The following is an 18,731-nucleotide window of genomic DNA, read 5'->3' as shown; positions in this document are numbered from 1 at the left end:
CACAGCATTTTTATAGGGAAGCTGCTGGTTTGGAGTTTCTAAAACGAATTTTAAAGAAAAAACCCATTTGACAACTGTGCAAATCAAACACCATTTATATTAAGACATCACACAACTGTACCCTATAGAAGCTGTCCTGTTATACATGTATAGAAATGAAGTCATACGGGGGGGGACGGGACGACACAACACCATGAAGTTGGTCAAAGATGAAGCGTTAAAGACAAACTCTAATGAAGTACCACTGGTCTTAAGCACCAGCTTCCCACCAGCTTTTAATACTACTCTTCACCTCAAGATTGACAAGCCAGGCTACAGAGGGCAAACTACACAAAGAGCTGCCACTACTTGCCCAGGATCTAGAGGACTACCTGACAACCCAGAGCGAGGACATCTTCCCACCAGCTTGCTGGAACCTGCAGCAAGGATTTACTTCAGCTTCTGTTCCAAGCGTTTAGCACTCCCACACACAAACCCTCTCTTCAATAGTAGCTGCCCAGGCTTTGCTGGCCCACAAATTATGACCCTCTATTACTAAACTAGTCTCATTTTAGCAGCCAAGCCTGCAGAGTGCTACCAACTAGGTATAATACCAGTAGGCTGCCAGAGGTTTGAGATTCATGACTTTTGAATATAGTTTTATCATGCAGACATCAACTTTCCCTCTCCCTGAAAGTCAAAGTATTAGCCTTAGTCTGTGATTAATGGGTGACTGTAGAACTCTGTGGCCTAAGGGAACAACAGTCGAGGTAACTTCAGTCCTCTCCTAGGATCATGATTCATTGTCTAAGCTGTACCACAGACAAATGCGTTCCAGGTTCTCTTCTCAGGCAAGAAATACAAGATTCACCGAGTAGATACTAACACGTTTCCTTCTCACATCCTCCTCCTTTTCCTGAAGCGGGCACTTCTCCTGATTTGAGGAGCACTGGCATCAGTCACCTCAGTGCAGGAGTCCAAGACAGATTGTGCAGCAATCTCTTCCGCTCCTATGCCCTGCAACATAAGCAGAAGAGGCTATCAACACCAGGAAAGCTGGCATAATTGCAAAAGAACCCCTTCAGCCATCTTTTTCTTTTAGGGAGCTCAGCAAGATTTCCATTTACCTTCAAAATTAAGTGTGGGATAACAACATTCTATTACCAATTTCACAGCAAGCACAAAACATCCCAAACAAACTTTTCAGAGTGAAACCTTCAGCCAATACTGGCATTTCATCCTGCAACACATGCTTCTACTACTGCTACTAAACTAGATAAATTGCTGCTATAGCTTCTGTCTGGGCACAGCTGTTCATTAGAGATGTTGTGGGCACAACCATTCGTTAAGAGATGTAGTGTGCCTGCCTCGATTGATGCTTTAGCTTTCACTGCTGGAGCCAGACAATGCCCCAAACAAAGGTAAACACAAACTTGTGATTTCTCATGAAACACACCCCTACCGCAAGCTTTTCACTGAAAAGCACCAGGAAAACAATCTGGCTACAGCATTAATAAAAGGAGTTGGAGGGAACCTGGTGGAAGATGACACAGGACAGAGGTTGACAGTAAGGCTATCAGGCGGTGAAGAATTGCTGACGACCTGCTCGCAGTTCAAAGTACATTGAACTTGGCCCAGACCCAAAAGTCAGAGCCAGAATAGAAAGATAACTGCTGGCTTTTAATACTGGAGATCTCCGATTTTTAAGCAGCTTCACCATCTTTCTGTGGAAACAGCCAGTTACCCCTTGTTTATTCATCTTCATTAGTGGTTTGTTTGTTTATTTTGAAGCCACAATGAGTTGAAAGGAAAGTTGGAGCTACACAACTTCCTGGCATACTCTGTAAGAAACAGTGCTGGGCAGTATTGGATTTAGCTTAAAAATCAGAGACCAATTTTAGGTTAATGTTATGCCTTACATCAATGCATATACTCTAATAATCTCTAGTTACATAAAACAATTTGGGATGAAGACCTTAAATTGAAGTAGGAGCAAACATACACAATTCCCTTGGTATTAATGGGGTTTAAAGACAACATACAATGAAAAACAAGGCCCTGATTTCAAAAATACAGTTTATAATCTGCTGCACTGACTCCTGTAAGAGGAAGGGAGCTTTGATACCCACTTCTGGAAACTATCATGTCAAGTTTAACGTGCTACATAAACCACAGCCTTTTACCCTTGTGAGGACTAAGGGCTCCCAGCTGAGCTAGAGAGCTTTTTATCAGCTGCAAAACTATGCTTATTCAAAAGGACCAAATTTCTGCTACGCTTAAGAACAGTGGCAGTTTCACTCTGCATTCCAGTGGAAGCAATATTTAGCTGGCAGTAACTGTCTGCTTTTAGTCCCTGGCACCTCTGTTTTACCTGATTTAGTAAATCAGCATCTTTGTCTTCAGGCTCATCACCAACCGTCCCATCCAACCGTACACCTGTTAATTCATTCCCACAACTCTCTTCTTCAGACTCTTCCTTCTCACTCTGCCACTCCTCTTCATCACTCTCTTCGTATTGCTTCCTGCTGGCTGACAGAGTTGTTGCCACTTTTGGAGGAGGCAGAGTTGCTAGTACAGCTGGGAGTGTAAAGGCTGCTAGGAATCTGGCTTTCAGTAGGAGGTAAGCAGGGTTATCGCCGAGTTTCTGCTGCACCAGTTCTGTGATAGCATGCAAGTCAACCCCAGTGCCCTCATCCTGACCGGCATCAGAAGGCAGAAGACATGCCGCTTGCTCTTCTAGAGCTGCTTTCTGCAGAAGTAGCTTTGAGAGGGTTTTTAAATTGCACAGAAAAGGTGGCAAATAAGGCAACCTAGTTTGCAGTGATGGTACCTGGACACCTTGCTTCCCATTTAGCCACTCCTTCACTAGCCCCTCATCTTCAAGGGAAATCAGGCTAAAGTCAAGTAGATTCTTTTCTGCACTGGAAGTGGTTGGCTGTGGTGGACTGTCAGCAGGCTGCGTAGTTGGAGGTTTGGAAGCAATAGGTCTATTTTTCAATGCTTGTGAAGCAAAGCAATCAGAGTTCTTTGGGATATTATTGTGGGGAACTGGATCTCCCGGCTGGAGCACAAGCCCCTTCACGATAACGCTTGGATTGGCAGATGATCCATTTGTTGCAATGGAGTCATGTTTTTTTCCCAAGCTAGTGAGACTTGACACGCACCGGGAATCAGATGCTTGAGTGCTTGCAGGCAGCTGTGTTTGGGGCAGCAGCGCAGCATGCACAGTTGGTCCATCAGCTAGAGGAGTCTGAGCTGCAGAGGAGTCAGGAGCCTTGGAGAAGCCATCTGAACGTGCACGTGTTGCAGAAGAAATGCTGGATGTGGTGCACCCAGGACTCACGGAGGTCGCAGGCAAGAGGATTGTGGAATGGTTAGCTGCCTTTCCCAGAGGTACTCCTTCTGCTAACTGGGCACTTGGTGCTTTTGTCTCTGCACTGCTGGGCTGAGGCGTATTTGCTCCAGCTGGTAGAGGAGGCACTCCTAAGCTAGAGACATCACCATTGGAAGTCACAGTTGTCTGACATTGACTTCTCACAGCAGCAGCTGGCAGTCCTTGGGGAACACCCACCACAGTTTGTACAGTGGTGGGGAGTAAAGCCTGTGGCGTTACGACCCACGTGAAAGGCAGTATGCTGTTGGGAATCAAAGGCGAACCAGCTTGTGGAGTTACAAGAGCAGGCAACAGATTGACTGGCCCTTGTTGTGGCCCATTACTATTCAGCTCACAGGGAACTGGTGTGGAAAGAGACAAGCTGTTGGTTCCAGACTCAACGCCAACAGGCACCACTGTAATCTGATGTGGCACAAAAGCTTGGTTTTGCAACACTACTGAAGCTGAGCTACCAGCTAGGACCTGACCATTACATCCTCCCTGATTTGGGGCCTTCTCCGCTGCAGCTGGAAACACTCCTCCTTCAGGGCTACTTTCCAAAGCTTGCTCTTTTTGTTCCTTATTGGATTGTAGTTCTGTCCCTTGTGAGGAACCAGGGCTTTCCCCAGTTTCTGGCACTGATGAGGAATGGTTTTCAAGCACAATAGCAGTAGAAGTTGAACCGGCACCAGAAGTAAATGCTGGCAACTGAGCTGGTGCACACCGTACTTGACTATTTGTACAACCAACTGCTGCAGGTTTGTTCCCTGCTTGTGCAGAAGGAATGATTTGCTGTGGTGGATGCCGGATTATCAGAGGCCCTGAAACCAGCATCTGTGGGGCAACAAATACTGTTGTCTGCATAGCTTTCTTAGCCTGTGATTCTCTTAGCCGCTTCTCTCTCAGTAATTCTGAGACAGTTTTCGGCTTCTGCCTTTGCCCTTGGGCTGGAAGAGCTGCTGGTACGGCAGGAGTGCTGCTCTCGAAGACAGCAGCAGAAGTCTCCCTTGCTTTTAAGGCAACAGGTCTCCTGACAGCATTCCTTGGTATACCCTTTCGGGAGTTCCTCTGAGTACAAGGTTGTGATGAATTGCCTATAGAGGAGGGGTAATAAAAAAAACATTAAAAGATTGGACAGCCTTTTCAGAAGCCATTCCTTAGCTATTAAGCATCACGTACCCTGCATAAGTAGCAGCAAAATTCCTGTTTGTGAGAGTTCCTACAACACTATAATCTTGATTTAATCAAGCCCATCCTCATATCCTTCAGATAACTCTGATGCAGTAGGTTACCACTTGTTCAGCAATTATGTCATTTTCCCCGGAAATCACAGATGGGCTAGGAACGGGCCTTAACACCGCGCACAAGGAATTGCACTGGTCAGTACCACACAGGCACTTCGCACCAGTCATGATGACAACAACAAACGGGTTTTGGTGAGCGCCAGCATGTTCACTACAGCCAGCACCTTGCTGGAGAAACGCATAACAGCGAGTGTCTACAGAACTGGTGGCCCAGTGCCACTGGTTCCCCAGCCCTTCAGTATTTTTTCCAGTCCTTACCAAAGGGTAACACATTTAGCCAATAACTGAAAGATCCAAGAGCTAGCAAAAATGAGTATGACAATGTAGTTTTGTTCCAAAAGTTCTCCTTCAGTTAAATTGGTCATTAATGTAACGGTGATGAATTAAGTGAAAGTTCTTGCACATCATAAAAATAAATGTTCTGGTAGGTACCTGAAGAAGTCTCCATATTTTGGGAAGCCTGCCAAGAAAATTATATTAAATTATACTTCTGAGATATCTAAAGATCATTAAAACAGCACAGATGTGAATCAAACCCACATCTGCCAAGATCTGATACGAGCGGTCACACACTACAGCCAGCATTTTATTGTGCTTCTGAACTAAAAGAAACTGGTAACACACACACACACACAAACAGCACCACTGGCCACACACAATGAAAAATCTCTACTTTAGTCAAGACTTCAGTGGGAAAAGCTTAGAAACAGACCACGTACAATACCTGCTGAGGCTTTCTTGCATTCGCCCTAAGAAGCTCTGACTGCCTTAGCCTTCTCTCACGAATAATCTTCATGCAGCCATGGGTATCAATCTGAAAGAGCTGCAAGATGTGAATTTCATTAAAATTTGATTGAGAACAAAAATGTTCTGGTATTGTCAGTGTCTCTACAAGATGGATGGGAGAGGCGTCACATGCAAGATTCTGGGGACATTTTTACACTTACAGAGAAAAATCCTGACAATATTAGATTTTGGATGCAGGATTTATTTAAGAAACATCACATGCAAACCATGGGGTCAGACTAATCCAGTAATTAGATATTTACTTTAAGGAACAAAGATAAACCATTTATTTAAGCATTAAATACAGAAATAAAGATTACCACTCTTTGAAAGCAGATAATGCTACTAAGACAGTACAACCTACCTGAATGAAAAGCGTGAACAGTGGAGTGCTTGTGAGACTGACTGACTTAATCTTCTCTTGAATAGAATCAGCTAGAAAAAATTCCAACATCAAAATCAGCTGGACATTCACGTACAAGATATCAGAAAGTAGGGACAAAAAGTAAGAGAGTACTATCCCTGAAGGGTCACCACTACCTTTTGTCTGATGAAAAGCCATCTTCCCAGTTTGCAAGGTGCAAGGCAGTAGCACATTGCCCACCCAAGGTGTCACTGCCATTAGAAGCTTTCTGTCAAGGTTCAGTCTTCTCAAACGCTCTCTCTCCTGACGATAAGTTTTCTCTGTGATGTTCTGCAGCTCCTGAATCTTCTGTCCAGACGTATTAACTCCAGATATTTTTGTTAAAATGGTGGCAGAAGATTTTAGTATCTTTGATTGCTGTGCATGAACAAATACATTATTAGAGTTCCAATTAGGAAGGTTTTACCATAATCAGTCCCAGGACAAACTATTCACGGGGCACTTATGAAAAAAATAATCACGAGCTTTTCCTCATGGGAACACAGTGCAAGAAGGTGCGTAATTCTATCAAAAAACATTTCCCACTAAATACAGCCTAGCAGTGCTCACATCACAAGAGCAAACGAGACAGAAGAGGTACTTACAAGTTTCCTCTGAAAGCACGTGTTGTATCTTAATGCTCTTCTCACATTCTCCAGGCTAACACGTAGCACTTGCTTTCCACACCTGGAAGCCTTAAAACAAAAGCATACAGGAAAAGATAAGAGGGAAAGTATCTCACAGAAAATTACTTGCACTGATTATACACAGAAGGTACAAAAGTTTTCAATGTTCCTGCTGTTGAACATATCTTATTAAATGAAATCAGCCCTGAAGTGCAGTCATTTACCTTATCTTTTAGTCCTTGTGCATTACCACAACACCAAACGTCTATTTCATAAAAGTATTTGTGCGAAGTATCTACAAAACCCCACACTGAGGGTCAGAACTTATCGGATGATTCTCTGCATTTTTTGGCTTAACAGTACAAGGGAAGGAACAAGAAGAGGTTTGGAAAAGCCACTTACTCTTCCCTAAACTTCTACTAGTAAAATAATGCTGTATCTGTAATCAAAATTAAAGACCCATTACACCAGATTAGCACTTACAACCCTTGCATACCATAACCCGCAGATCACACCACTTCTGTAACCAACAAACTTGTCATTGGTGCCATTGGCCCCGCAGTCTATGGCACATGTGCAATTCTTAGCACAAAAGTCAGAACAATTTTGCTTATGTGAACTTAAATAGTAATTTAGACATTTAGTATTTTGCTAAGGAGTATCTTTCTGCAAAAACGTGCCAGGAGGGTTTGTACTGTTTCAGTACCTGACCTGGGGTGAAAACCCAGCTCAGAATCAGATACGGATGTATAGGTAACTTGATTCTTTCAAACTCTAAGCCAATATGTCCTAGTCACCAGGGTACACAGACACCACAATTCACTGGACAATTCTGCTTCATGAAGATCTAAACAAAGTTTTGTTTCTGTGACACTATGGGTAGGAAAGAACACAGCTATTTTCCAGGGAATACACGGTGAGGCAGTGCTAGAAATTTCTGTTTAATCCCACAGCTCAGTTTCCAACAGCACCCCCCAATGGCATAGTGAGAAAGCAGCCATCAGAGGCGCAAAAAAGATTTTGCCATTTAACTCATCACATACTCTCTTTACTGCAGCAGCTGCTCTTCCTGATTGTTTCTTATCTAAGCTCCAATCCCATCAAGAACAGACTGAGAATCCCAGGATTCACCTTGTTTATTACTTCTACTGGATTCTTCACAATGATGTCCGTTGAATGTGGACGTGCAATGCCTCTCAGGAGAGTGTTCAACTCTGATGATTTATCGGCAACTCTGTCCTTGTCTCCATCACACATCACACTTGGAACTTCACTGCTACTGGTCTTTGCATCAGCACTCGCAGGTGAGAAAAGGGATGGAGTTTGGCATCTTCCTTGGTTTGACTCCTCTGTATATGTCCCTGTTGGTATCCACAAATCAATGCTGGGAAATCCACGCTCTTCTTTTTCTCTTCCTTGCTTGTTGTCTCCTCCTCTGAACTGTCTGCCAAGTCCAGTTCTATGTCTTCACTGCTACTCTCTGACGAGCTGGAGCTCTCTTGCACGTGTCGGCGTTTTGTTGGCCTAGATCTTTTCTTCTCAGTCAAAAAAAGCACAGACAAGTTTCAGCCAGCATTCACCCTTGATTTGCAAATGTCTCAAATCAGCAAGTTAAAAAGTTTTGAGGCAGTATCCTATCAGTAAGGTGTGACTTCCAAATGGATAGTTCTGCTTTACTTCTGCTAAGATTAACTAAATCCAGTACAACGGACAATTGCCTTTGGACACAGATTTTTATTGGTTTAGATTCTTGCATGCAAGGAAAAAGGTACAGATAGAGACAAGTTTGTGTTAAGAACTGGTGCACATGGAAGTACAAACTAAGTACAGTGGCCCATCTCGACACATTCGGGTTTCCACGAACCCTTCCCTAGGGCAGGTGCTTTGCCAATGGAAACAAAACTATCTTTAACATGGTCTGAAGCAGCCAGAATTTCTGGAGTGCCTGATACCAAAACTGGCAACTCATGAGGTACATACATGAAAACCTAGGTATATCCCATCCTTACAGACACTTCAATGCAATGAAAAAATTCGTTATTTTACAAATATATAGCAAATTAACTTCAGACCTTCAGAACAAAAGCTGCTTTAAGACATAAAAAAATTAGACCATGAACATCCATGACAAAATCTTGATTATGTGAAATCAATGTCAATTTTTATATTAATTTCATAGAATGTTGCTTTAAATTTAGAAAATCTTAATTAAAGAGATGGGACTGTGACATAGCAGGATTTCATACAATACCTTAGACCCAATCATGAGTTTCCACTTGCTTAGACATTGGGAGCCAGTCCGATGTGGCAATTCAGAAGCTATTTTACTCCAGCGACCTAAAAAGGATACAGAATAGAGCATACCTATTAATGCAACAAACTGAGCAACAGGCCTTTTAGGTGCAGAACTTCGTACACATTTTATACATTTCCTTCTATAAGAGAGAGTTACTGTATGAATGGATCTCAAAACCTTAATACTCATTTGCTTTCTTCAATCAGACTGTGCCAGTATACACCCAGCTAAAGTTAGAAACTACACCAAATGAACCAGTGATGAAAACCATAGCAGAACTGCACACTCTCTTGCAGCAGTAATAAGAGCACTTAGAAGAAAGCTTAAACAGAATGCCGAAAAGCATCTATTTGTTAAGGAAAGTTGTCTTAGAGAAAATAAGAGAACTCTTTCACAGGCTGTTTAGAGGGAAACTCACCCCTCTAAACTGTTATAGCTCTGACACCTTCCTAACACAGCTACAGAACTCTTCACTACACAATCCCTCAATAACTGAATCTCCAGGAACAGACTACACAATATAAGGAAGGTTGCAATCATCAGTACAAAGCAGAGCCTGCTACTATCAGCTACAGGGCTTCAAATAAAAGGGGAAAAAATTTCAATGATAAATTCCTTAATAACACTTACTTCTCTAAACTTCTAAAAATTAAGCCACAGAAACACTTACCCAGGCCATGCTTTTGAACCAGTTCAATTAGCTGCTCCTCTTCCTCTAAACTCCACTTGCCTTTCTTTACATCACAGTGCAATGCTTTTAAGTACCTTCAAACCGAAAACATTAAAGTAAGGAACACTCAATCCTGCTGTGTATGTTCCGATCATCAGAGTGTACTGTGAGGCTGAACAAAACCAGCATTCCTTATCAGATCTTTCCTTTTTCTAAGGGGTGCCACCCCTACTCCCTTAATACAGCACAGCTACAACCTCTTTGTTCTCAAAAGTATCAGGCCACACGATTAAGAATTACAACAAGCGGCTGTAAAACAGGTCACTGAAATTAGGACATACTGTACTCTTAAATCTCCTGAAGTTGGGTCCAAGGCTGATACACAGACAATACAGGGATGACAACCTTCCCTCCCTACATTCACTCATTCAAGTTTAGTGACCCCTTTTGCTTTACTTTGAACAACATCCTTCCCAACTTCTGCTAACCAACAGGCAACTATACTGAGGAAGCAGCACGCCACAGGCAACAATGCACTGTTCTCTGTTAAACTCAATTTCAACTTTTTGATTTCTGTAATTGCAAATGCAGGGTTATGTGGAGACAACGTTAGTGACTATATTTAGACAATAACCACTTTTACAAAACAGCCCTTAAGGTGACACTAGTGTAAGTAAATCAAACATATTTGTAAAATAAGTTGCATCTCAGCTCCATGTAATAAACTTGAAAGCACAGTTGCTACATTTAGCATACTTACCGATCTCTGCACTGAGCATCGCTCCTCCCCGGCACTTCTGTCCGAATTTTATACCAGTCACGCTCTCCATACTTCTTAACTGCAGCCAACAGCATCTATGTTAATCAGACAAAGCAAGAGTTGAAATTCTCATTAGTAATAATATCCTAATAGGCCTGAGACAGAAGCAGCTGTATTTGTTTCCACTGAGTTGTAAATCTCTGAACAGAAGTGTTTAAGAGCTTCTAAGCCCTCTTGACTTGCAAACTGCCTGTCTTGATCCATTTTACATTCCTTTGGGCTACTGTTAAAGCTCAGATGTATAGAGCCATGCAACATCTCAACAGTGTAGCCTTCCCACTTGCTGCACCCTGCAGTTCTAGGCATCAGAGAATGGAGCTTACAGCATCTTCCTCTGGTGTCCAGGGTCCTTTCTTCAAACTGGGATCCACGCTCTTTGTCCATCGGTAAATCAGCTGAGCAGAATCTCTTCCTTCCATGTAATAAGCAACTAGAAAGGCAAAGGTGCATTTTGAAGTCTGATGCAAACAGTGTTTCTTCCTTTACTTACATTGTACCTGGGATATTTTTAAACAGTGGATCCTCATAAGCAGCATTTAAGTCTCAGCTTAAATACTTCAAAGGTACCCAACAAGAATTGAAAGAGCGTGGCATACACAAAATGTTACTATTTATAATGGCATTATCCATACTAGACACGTGATGGCCCAACAACCCATCTTGCTACAACAGAGAACTACTAAGAAAGATTTCAGCTCCAATATACATCTGACAGGTTCACGACACCACATGTTATACTAACAGGTTTGGATTTAGGACCCCGGATACTTGGTCACTATTCTCAGCTCTACTCCTCACTAGTCATACTGCCTCCCACACTTCTGAGGAACAGAAGCAGCACTACCAACAGCACCAAAAACTGACAAAAGAGCTGGCCATCAATGAAAACTGGCTTTCTAGAGAAAAATTGTGATGAATTTGCTACAAAAAAGAAAGTTCACACAACCATAAGTACTTGTTAATAACTCTGCCAGTTTCAACCAAATTTCAAAGATGGATAAAGGTTCCAAGAGATACTCGGTTCTTGCTGATATATAATGAAACTTACAGGTAGGTACAGGAAAGGCATTTATCACTGTTCCCACCAAGGAAAGAGAGGGAAAACTCAACCTTTCTCTTTCATTCATCTCCCCAACAAGAGGTTTTTAGAAATCAGTATGTCTGCAGATTCAGATGAGCCACAGCACTGTTGTGCCCTGTCTAGATCGCAGGCTAGAATGGTAAGGTGAAAACACAGAACTGTGACTATCCTGGAAATGGAAACAGTCATAGGAAATAAAACTTCATTAATTCCCTGAATCCGAGCAGGCTGGGTGCTCTTGTATGAAGAAACATTAACAGACATAAGCCCGGGAGAATGAAAAAAAGTTACAGGTGAATGGAAGGCATTTTCATTTGTAGGTCACTTACTTTTTTTGTATGGGATGTGACTGCCTACTCTCATCTCTTGAACAAGCTCCAAAAGCATCTGGTCTTCATCTTTGGTCCATTCTTTCCTTTTCAAATCTTTGTTATAGACTTGATACTTCTGCAAGCACTGGAAAGGTGTCCTGTTGGTCTTAATACAATGAAAACAGAGATATGCAGATACCTGGTTATTCATAAGGACAAAAAGGAAGAGGAAAAAGCTAAAGTACCAAACTTTTTTGGTGCTGTTCTTGAACGCTTCTCAGAAAAGCATTATGTAAACAGCAAAGCATATATAAACAATGAATTAACATTAATGTAATTTTCTGAAAATTGACATGAGACACAGTTAAGCCAGAATTAACTGACTTGTCACCTCTTGTTTCTGAGCTCAGAAGACCTTACCCCCAACTCCTGGGCTATCGTCTGCCAGTCCAGATAACCATGTTTAGCAGCTATCTTCTTTAGCCTCTCTATTTCCTCTTCAGTCCATTCCTTTTTGTTGATGCTTGGATGCTCCCAATTTTGCCAAAACTTCCTCAGTTCTTCTGAACTACGTTGCCCATCAAACTGAAAGAGCAGCAAAAATCTGTTTCCTATTGTAGCTGGGACTGAAACATCTGGACAGGCAGGAACACCGATACAAGGAATATATTTTGCATTGCAGATGTCTTATTGCTAAGTTTTCCAGAATTAAATCATCAAAGTAAACCAATAACATCAAATTTTCAGTCCTTCTGTGCCTGCCAAGTTGAGATCACAGAACAGTCAACTTTGAGAAATGCATGATGGGAACAGTGGATGCAAACTAGTCCAGGCCAGTTAATTCTCAAGAGAAGGGACACAGATATCTGAAGTAATAAAACAGCTGATCTCCCAACTTACGTGGATGTTTGAAATTTTCTCCCAGTCATGCTCATCGAATCTGTTTCCTAACAAGTCACTTTCTGGGAGTTGGCTAAAGCAGAAGGTACAAAGAGAAAGAAAGAACCACATTAAATGGCTAATCCAACAGCCACTTTTGTCTTCCTGATCTTGCTTCATCTCTTCGTCCCCACCTGTTACTGATTTCCACAAGAACTGAACAATTACTATCTCAAAGCATCGGGCTCTTTGACATAGTAACTGCCCAAATGGTGTTTCTTCTTGAAAAACAGTCCTCTACAAAATGATGTTAGTTTAGCAGGGGAAACAATAAATCCAACATCAAAATACATTGCTCCAGACGGTTAATGAGCAAAAGCTCAGAACTACTGAGCTCGGTTGCCTTATTGATAAATCAAGAACTATTTGAAATAGCACCTCTATACACAATATAGACACTACATTTGTATATCAGGACTCAAAACACAATTCTTAGTAAACAACTGTAGAGACGAGAGCTCTACAAAGTTCAAACAGCACTTAATTTTCTGCAAGCAAACACAAATAAAGCTTTCTTCAAACATCATACCTAGAAGCACTCGAGAAAGGAGGGAATTTTAAGAGGTAAACTCTGAGAACAGACTTTGATTTACATGAAGAACAGAAAAAGACGACTTACTTAATTGCCTCTATTTCTTGCTCCAATTCTTTGATTTGTTTTTCCAAGATCTGTTTCTCCGTTTCAGTCTTGACTTTTTCCAGTTTCTGATTCCAATAATTCATCCTGTTCAATGACATTTTTATCATTATTTAATATGATTAGATGGGAATGAGGTCAATGGTATCAGAAAACATAGGGCAAAGATGGTTTCCCCAGCAGGCTTTCATTCAAGTCTATCATTCTTTCCTTCAATTTCCACACTACACAAAGCTGTTGTTCTTCTAGGTTTTCCCCACACAGCACACTCATTCTTGTATTTTTGCCCCTTCAGTGCAAATCATTGACCCAGAATAGGTCTCAGATTAATCATTTTGGTATTTACAGAGAAAACCAACAATTGCTGCAACAACAACAAAGACAGACTGTACCAGCTCGAGGCACAGAAATCTCTCGCTGGACACACCATTATGACTCACTGTCCATTACAATTTCAGTTTCAAGCCCTGTAGACTACATTAAGACTGTGTTAATGGGAAGAAATAAATGGCCATAAAGTGCCACAATACCTCCAAACCAAAACCATTCCACCTGCCAGATACCCACAAAACAATCATCAAGAGTTTACAACCCAATTCGAATGCTGTAACCTCTTGCTTATGATCAGAACATTGCAGTCCAAGACCCTTCAGTACCACGTACGCACCCAGATAATACAGATGCCAACAGAGAATGCAATACACTGCTACCTACAACAGTGTCATTTTCTGCACTGGTGCCCACAGAACAGGGGAGTTTGAGGACCACTGCTGTGATTCACAGAGCGGCTCTCCCATGCCCAACAGTGACAGTCTAAGTATCTCTGCTGTGTTTTGTAACCTTACTGATTTGCAAACAGTTAATGCAAACAGTTAATGCAAGAACTTGCTGAAGGAAGGTGGAATCTCCACATATATTCTCTCCTTCCCCCATATATAATGTTCTCATCAGGAGAAAGATTTTTGCACAGTACGTACTTCAGTAACTTTGGCTGAAGCAGGCGCTGCAAGCGGTCACTTACTACCGATTTCTGCAATAATGTCTTCTCTCTGCTTTTCCCTAGACAAAGCAAGGTAATTGAGCATTCAGACATTAGTGCAAAACCACTGCCAAGGAAGAAAAAAAAAAAAAAAGAAAAAAAAGAGATATCCATTGCTTTCAGTACCACTGTTAAAAGTATCCCCTGGGTCTTCAATAACAGTTCATCTTCATTAGCTACACAATTTTGTTAGGCAAAACAGCAACCAGAGGCTAGGTAAATTGATTCTGTTCACCAAAATAACTAATGTCATGTCCGACTTAGGCAAGTTGCAGCCTCTTTCTCAGTTTTAGTTCCAAAGAGACCTCAATAAAGATCATCCCCCAGGTGTCTGCCTCTATCTAGAGCTGTAAATGTCCCTTGAACTTCTCTCATCTGAGCGCTACCCTTGCACAATCTCATTTGGTTTTGGAGTGCTCACAGTAGTTATTGTATGATGCATCAAAACAAATGAAAATGAAAGCAGCGAACTGTTAATCACTCAATGAAGCAATTTACAGAGCATCCCATTTACTTTTAACTACTCTCTTTTGTAGAGACAATTATTAAATATCAGAAGTGTTGATGTTTAACTGCAAATGGTGGGGGGGAACTAACAATATGAATATACACTTTTGTTATAGCTCTTATAAAACACTGAACAGCAAATACAGTTTCTTACATTTTGTTGAAATCAATTGTTCAAAGGATTTTATGCCCTGAGCTGCCTTCTCCTTGGCATCTTCATTGGAAGGAGGACCCTAATGTAGATTAGATACATTGGAAGAGTCAGATACACAAAAAAATTGCCCTTTCTTCTTAGAACTCTAGCATGAGCTGCTAAAAAAAAGACTGGTAACTCAAACTTGTACAAACTGTCACATCACAGAGTCACTTTTATTAGCACTAGCTCACAGACACATCAGAAGACATAAGAAAACAAATACAAACAGAAACTTCAAGCAAGTAAGTTTGTCCATGGTTACACAGCGCATCCTCAGCTCAGAGCCAGGCCTGCTCGCAATTAGCTGACGGTTGAAGAAGCATTTTAAATGTGGGAACACATATTACGCATGTTTGCACCTACTTAAGATGCACTACCAACTTGGGTAGGATTTAATAGAAAAGTTACGAGTCATTGCTTGAATATTATATTAAATATGTATGGTGACAGCTGACATCTCAGCTACAACAAAAAGATCTCCTTTTGCTAGCAACCCTTTAAAAACACATGAAGAAAAGTAGTGACATTTGCTTCAAAACTCAGTTTCAAAGACAATCAGATTTCAATGAGTACTTTAAACAACAGGATGGAATTGGATTGTGGACATGAAGAAAAACAATCAAAGCTAAGCGGAAAACAAGAATGTTCAAGTGCCCCATGGCTGGAATGCCACTCCTCAGAACTCACTTTCCGACATCACAGCCAGACACAGGTTGAACAAACATTTCCAAAAGAGGGTAATCAAGTGAGAAAAAAAGAAAAGAGGTTTCAAACTGAGGAGTAACATTCACAGTTAAAATGTAACACAGTTACAATTTAAATCTATCATTGCAAGACAAATCAGTATGTAACCCAGTTATATTTACTTACAATTCCTGTTGTTTTATCCTTAAAGTATGGCTTCATAAAATGACCCAAAAATACATTTGCTGGTAGATTTCTACCGTCTCCTGCTTTTGCTATTTTTGGACCACCAAGCTCACACATGATTTCCTTCTGCAATACAAGAATTAAACATTGTCAGTGTCTCCTTCAAATTCCTCATTTCAGAAAGCAGTGGCTGAGCCATCACAAACACCCCAAGCAGGGTTCAAATTTGCAGCACCAGACTGTAAATCAGTGTACATGTTAAAGACAGGATTAGGAACTTCCTAAGTTTGCATAGTACACTCTAGGTGACAAAATAAAATAATAAAATACTAACTTGCTGCAACAAGCGAAAATAAAAGATACAAAATACCCTAGTGGTAGCGTTTTTGTTGATACGAAAGCACAGAAACATCCGTCAAATAACCCATTCAAAAGGCCAGTCAAGTGCATTGATTTGAACTGCCCCGAAGAAAATGAACCTGGTTCCTGGCCAAGCGAGCTGAGCACCACACCAGCATACGAATAAGGGACTGTGACCGCTGCAGCTGATTCCACCAGTACCTGTGATGTCCTGGAAAGTTTTGCTGGGCTTGATGGGCAGGGGAAGATGGCAAATGGCAACCCAGAAAAGCACAGGAATGAACATTTTACTCCTGTTTCCCTCACCTGCTGTTCTTTGTTTTGTGCAATGAGAAGCTCAACTTCCTCGATCTTTTCCTGGATAACTTCCTGGTACACATGGTTCATCTGCAGACATGTTTCTGGATCCTGTGGCAGGCTACTTTCAATATCATCATCACTACTGTCATCTTCTCTTTCCATCTCCTTGAAGAAAATAAGGCATTTTAGAGGGAGGAGGGAAAAAGAAGAGAGAAAACTGTTTGCTTTAAAAGCCGGTATGTAACATAGTTGGTTTTGTAAGCTAATACTTCTATTATCTTACAAAACTGATTTTGAAAAGAATTGGAGGCATGTAACTTTCCCTCTTCCTGGCAGTTGTTTTGAATGGTCCCAGAGGCAGTTACCAGCCTCGCCTAGCTCCCCTTCGCCCTGCTGCTATTTGAACCAAACCAGACCACAAGTCTGACTCCAAATCTTGCCAACACCTGGTCTTGTGCCATCAACTGAAAAACTGTAAGTGAACTGCAAAATAACAGTACTTTACACTGCAGCTCTTTGAGCTGCTAAATCAGTACTTCAGAACCATCCCTTCAAATTTCCACCTCATTTGTGCTTCTACTGAAGCAATTCTTCCCTTACATGATTTACTACCACATGCTCTGGACACAAAGCAGGGCTCTGACCATTTCATGAAAGTGCTCTGCACCTGTGTCCAGTCTGCACCAGCAGATTGGTCTTCACAAACTAGCTTCTCCTTTCCTATGCTGTTCAGCTGCTAAAATATTTCTCTGCTGAATATTTTTATACAAAGTGTGAGAAAATATTATATTTAAAACAACACCAAAGTAAACAGGTTTGAAAAAGTCTTAGAAGTAATTTTCCTCTCACATACAAACCCAGTATTCTTCAGGTACAAAGCAGCAAAAGATTTTTTGATCAAAAGCCGATGATCTCTTTCTCATGCACCATTGCACTGTGACCTCCCCTGAAGCTGGTGTGTTTCCAGTGACACAGACCAGGAAGCACTAGAGCAGCGAGGCCTCCGATTCCTGTCATTTGTTTTCACCCAAAGAAGTCTCTCTATTACAAGTGAATAAAAAAGTCCTGGGTAGGAATAACTAAGCTTCCAGATCTATTATTAATCTTTCCCAAGCTACGGAGTCAAGCCAGCTGCCTAGATTTCCTCAGAACAGAGTGAAATCCCCCTTCCTCCCACTCTCAGATGAAGACAGATGGAAAGGTATGCTTAGAGAAAATGGTTACCATTTCAGCATGAGAATCTGAGTCGTCTTCACCATCATCTGTTAGAAAAAAAAAAAAAGCTTCAATTTTCAACTGAAAAAAAGCAAGTCTTTTCAATTGAAACATACAGAATAAAGCACCACATATTATCTCAGACGTGACCATTAAAAAATTCAGGTACTGCCAATACTGCCCACTAAGTTATGTTCAGTTATACTCCATATATGCAGATTTTTGTTCTAGAGTAGCAGCTTCAACTACAGCAATAATCAAGCTGCATCTCGGTGCTACGCATCTTGGTAAAATAAAGTCTCCAGTGTACGCAGCCAAGTGAACGCTCCAACCCAATAAAACCTGTAAACTTTGTAAGCCCTAACAGACCTTCCACGCTCTTCAGCAATATTTAGTTTTACATTCAATGTGGCTGCAGAGTTCTGTCATACATTATTTGGCCTCGCATGATCAAAACACAGGTGAATAAAGCAACTGTGACAGCCACCATAGATATAAACACCCAAACTATTACTACCCCCTCTTTGCTTTGAAAAATTAATTTTCAGAAGCACAGGCAGGCTGCAAAATGGAGCGGCTCACACAGCAGAGTCTGTGTTGCCCATTCAAACAGCGTGGAAACGGCTGCGATTAACTATTGATAGTATCTGGTCGGCTGTTGCGTTTCCTAAGTCAGCTCATGCCACCTGCTCTGACTAGAGACCTCCATCAGGAGGCGTGATGGTTCTCTCAACCTTCCCCGCTAGGTTGCCGTGGGTTTCATCATGAAAATATGCAAAACACTGGTGCAAGAGGCTTCTCCTGCAAGGACGCTTGCTAAGCAAAGCCTCGAGGTGACGCCTCGCCTCAAGTCCTCCAGAATTCGTTGCCAGCACCGTCCGTGCGCAGCGCCTGGCAGAAATGGGGGGGGGTTAAGGCTAAACCGGGGCGAGCCTCTCCCCCGTCATGCCGGGCGCGCATCTCAAGAGCCAGAGCAGTAACTTAGTGTAGGAGCAGAAGCACCGGGGGAGGCTGAAGAG

At 41.7% G+C, this 18,731-nt stretch overlaps 1 protein-coding gene across 1 annotated transcript; it reads right to left on the bottom strand.

Moving 5' to 3' along the window:
* Positions 1 to 876: 876 nt before the first annotated feature.
* Positions 877 to 17,995, bottom strand: SNAPC4 (small nuclear RNA activating complex, polypeptide 4, 190kDa). Its single transcript, XM_009892336.1, is given in 24 exon segments — positions 877 to 996; positions 2,351 to 4,362; positions 4,429 to 4,446; positions 5,089 to 5,116; positions 5,381 to 5,479; positions 5,807 to 5,877; positions 5,983 to 6,223; positions 6,451 to 6,540; positions 7,603 to 7,872; positions 7,875 to 8,006; positions 8,723 to 8,808; positions 9,438 to 9,532; positions 10,198 to 10,292; positions 10,581 to 10,687; positions 11,668 to 11,815; positions 12,070 to 12,234; positions 12,550 to 12,622; positions 13,208 to 13,312; positions 14,203 to 14,284; positions 14,926 to 15,004; positions 15,838 to 15,963; positions 16,504 to 16,662; positions 17,722 to 17,759; positions 17,962 to 17,995. Coding segments are annotated over 24 exon segments (4,473 nt in total).
* Between the last annotated feature and the right edge of the window lie 736 nt (positions 17,996 to 18,731).

Source organism: Charadrius vociferus, unplaced genomic scaffold (assembly GCF_000708025.1).
Source record: "Charadrius vociferus isolate BGI_N301 unplaced genomic scaffold, ASM70802v2 scaffold549, whole genome shotgun sequence".
NCBI lineage: Eukaryota > Metazoa > Chordata > Aves > Charadriiformes > Charadriidae > Charadrius > Charadrius vociferus.
Note: the sequence above shows the minus strand (reverse complement) of the source record. Positions and strands in the feature narration are given on the sequence as shown.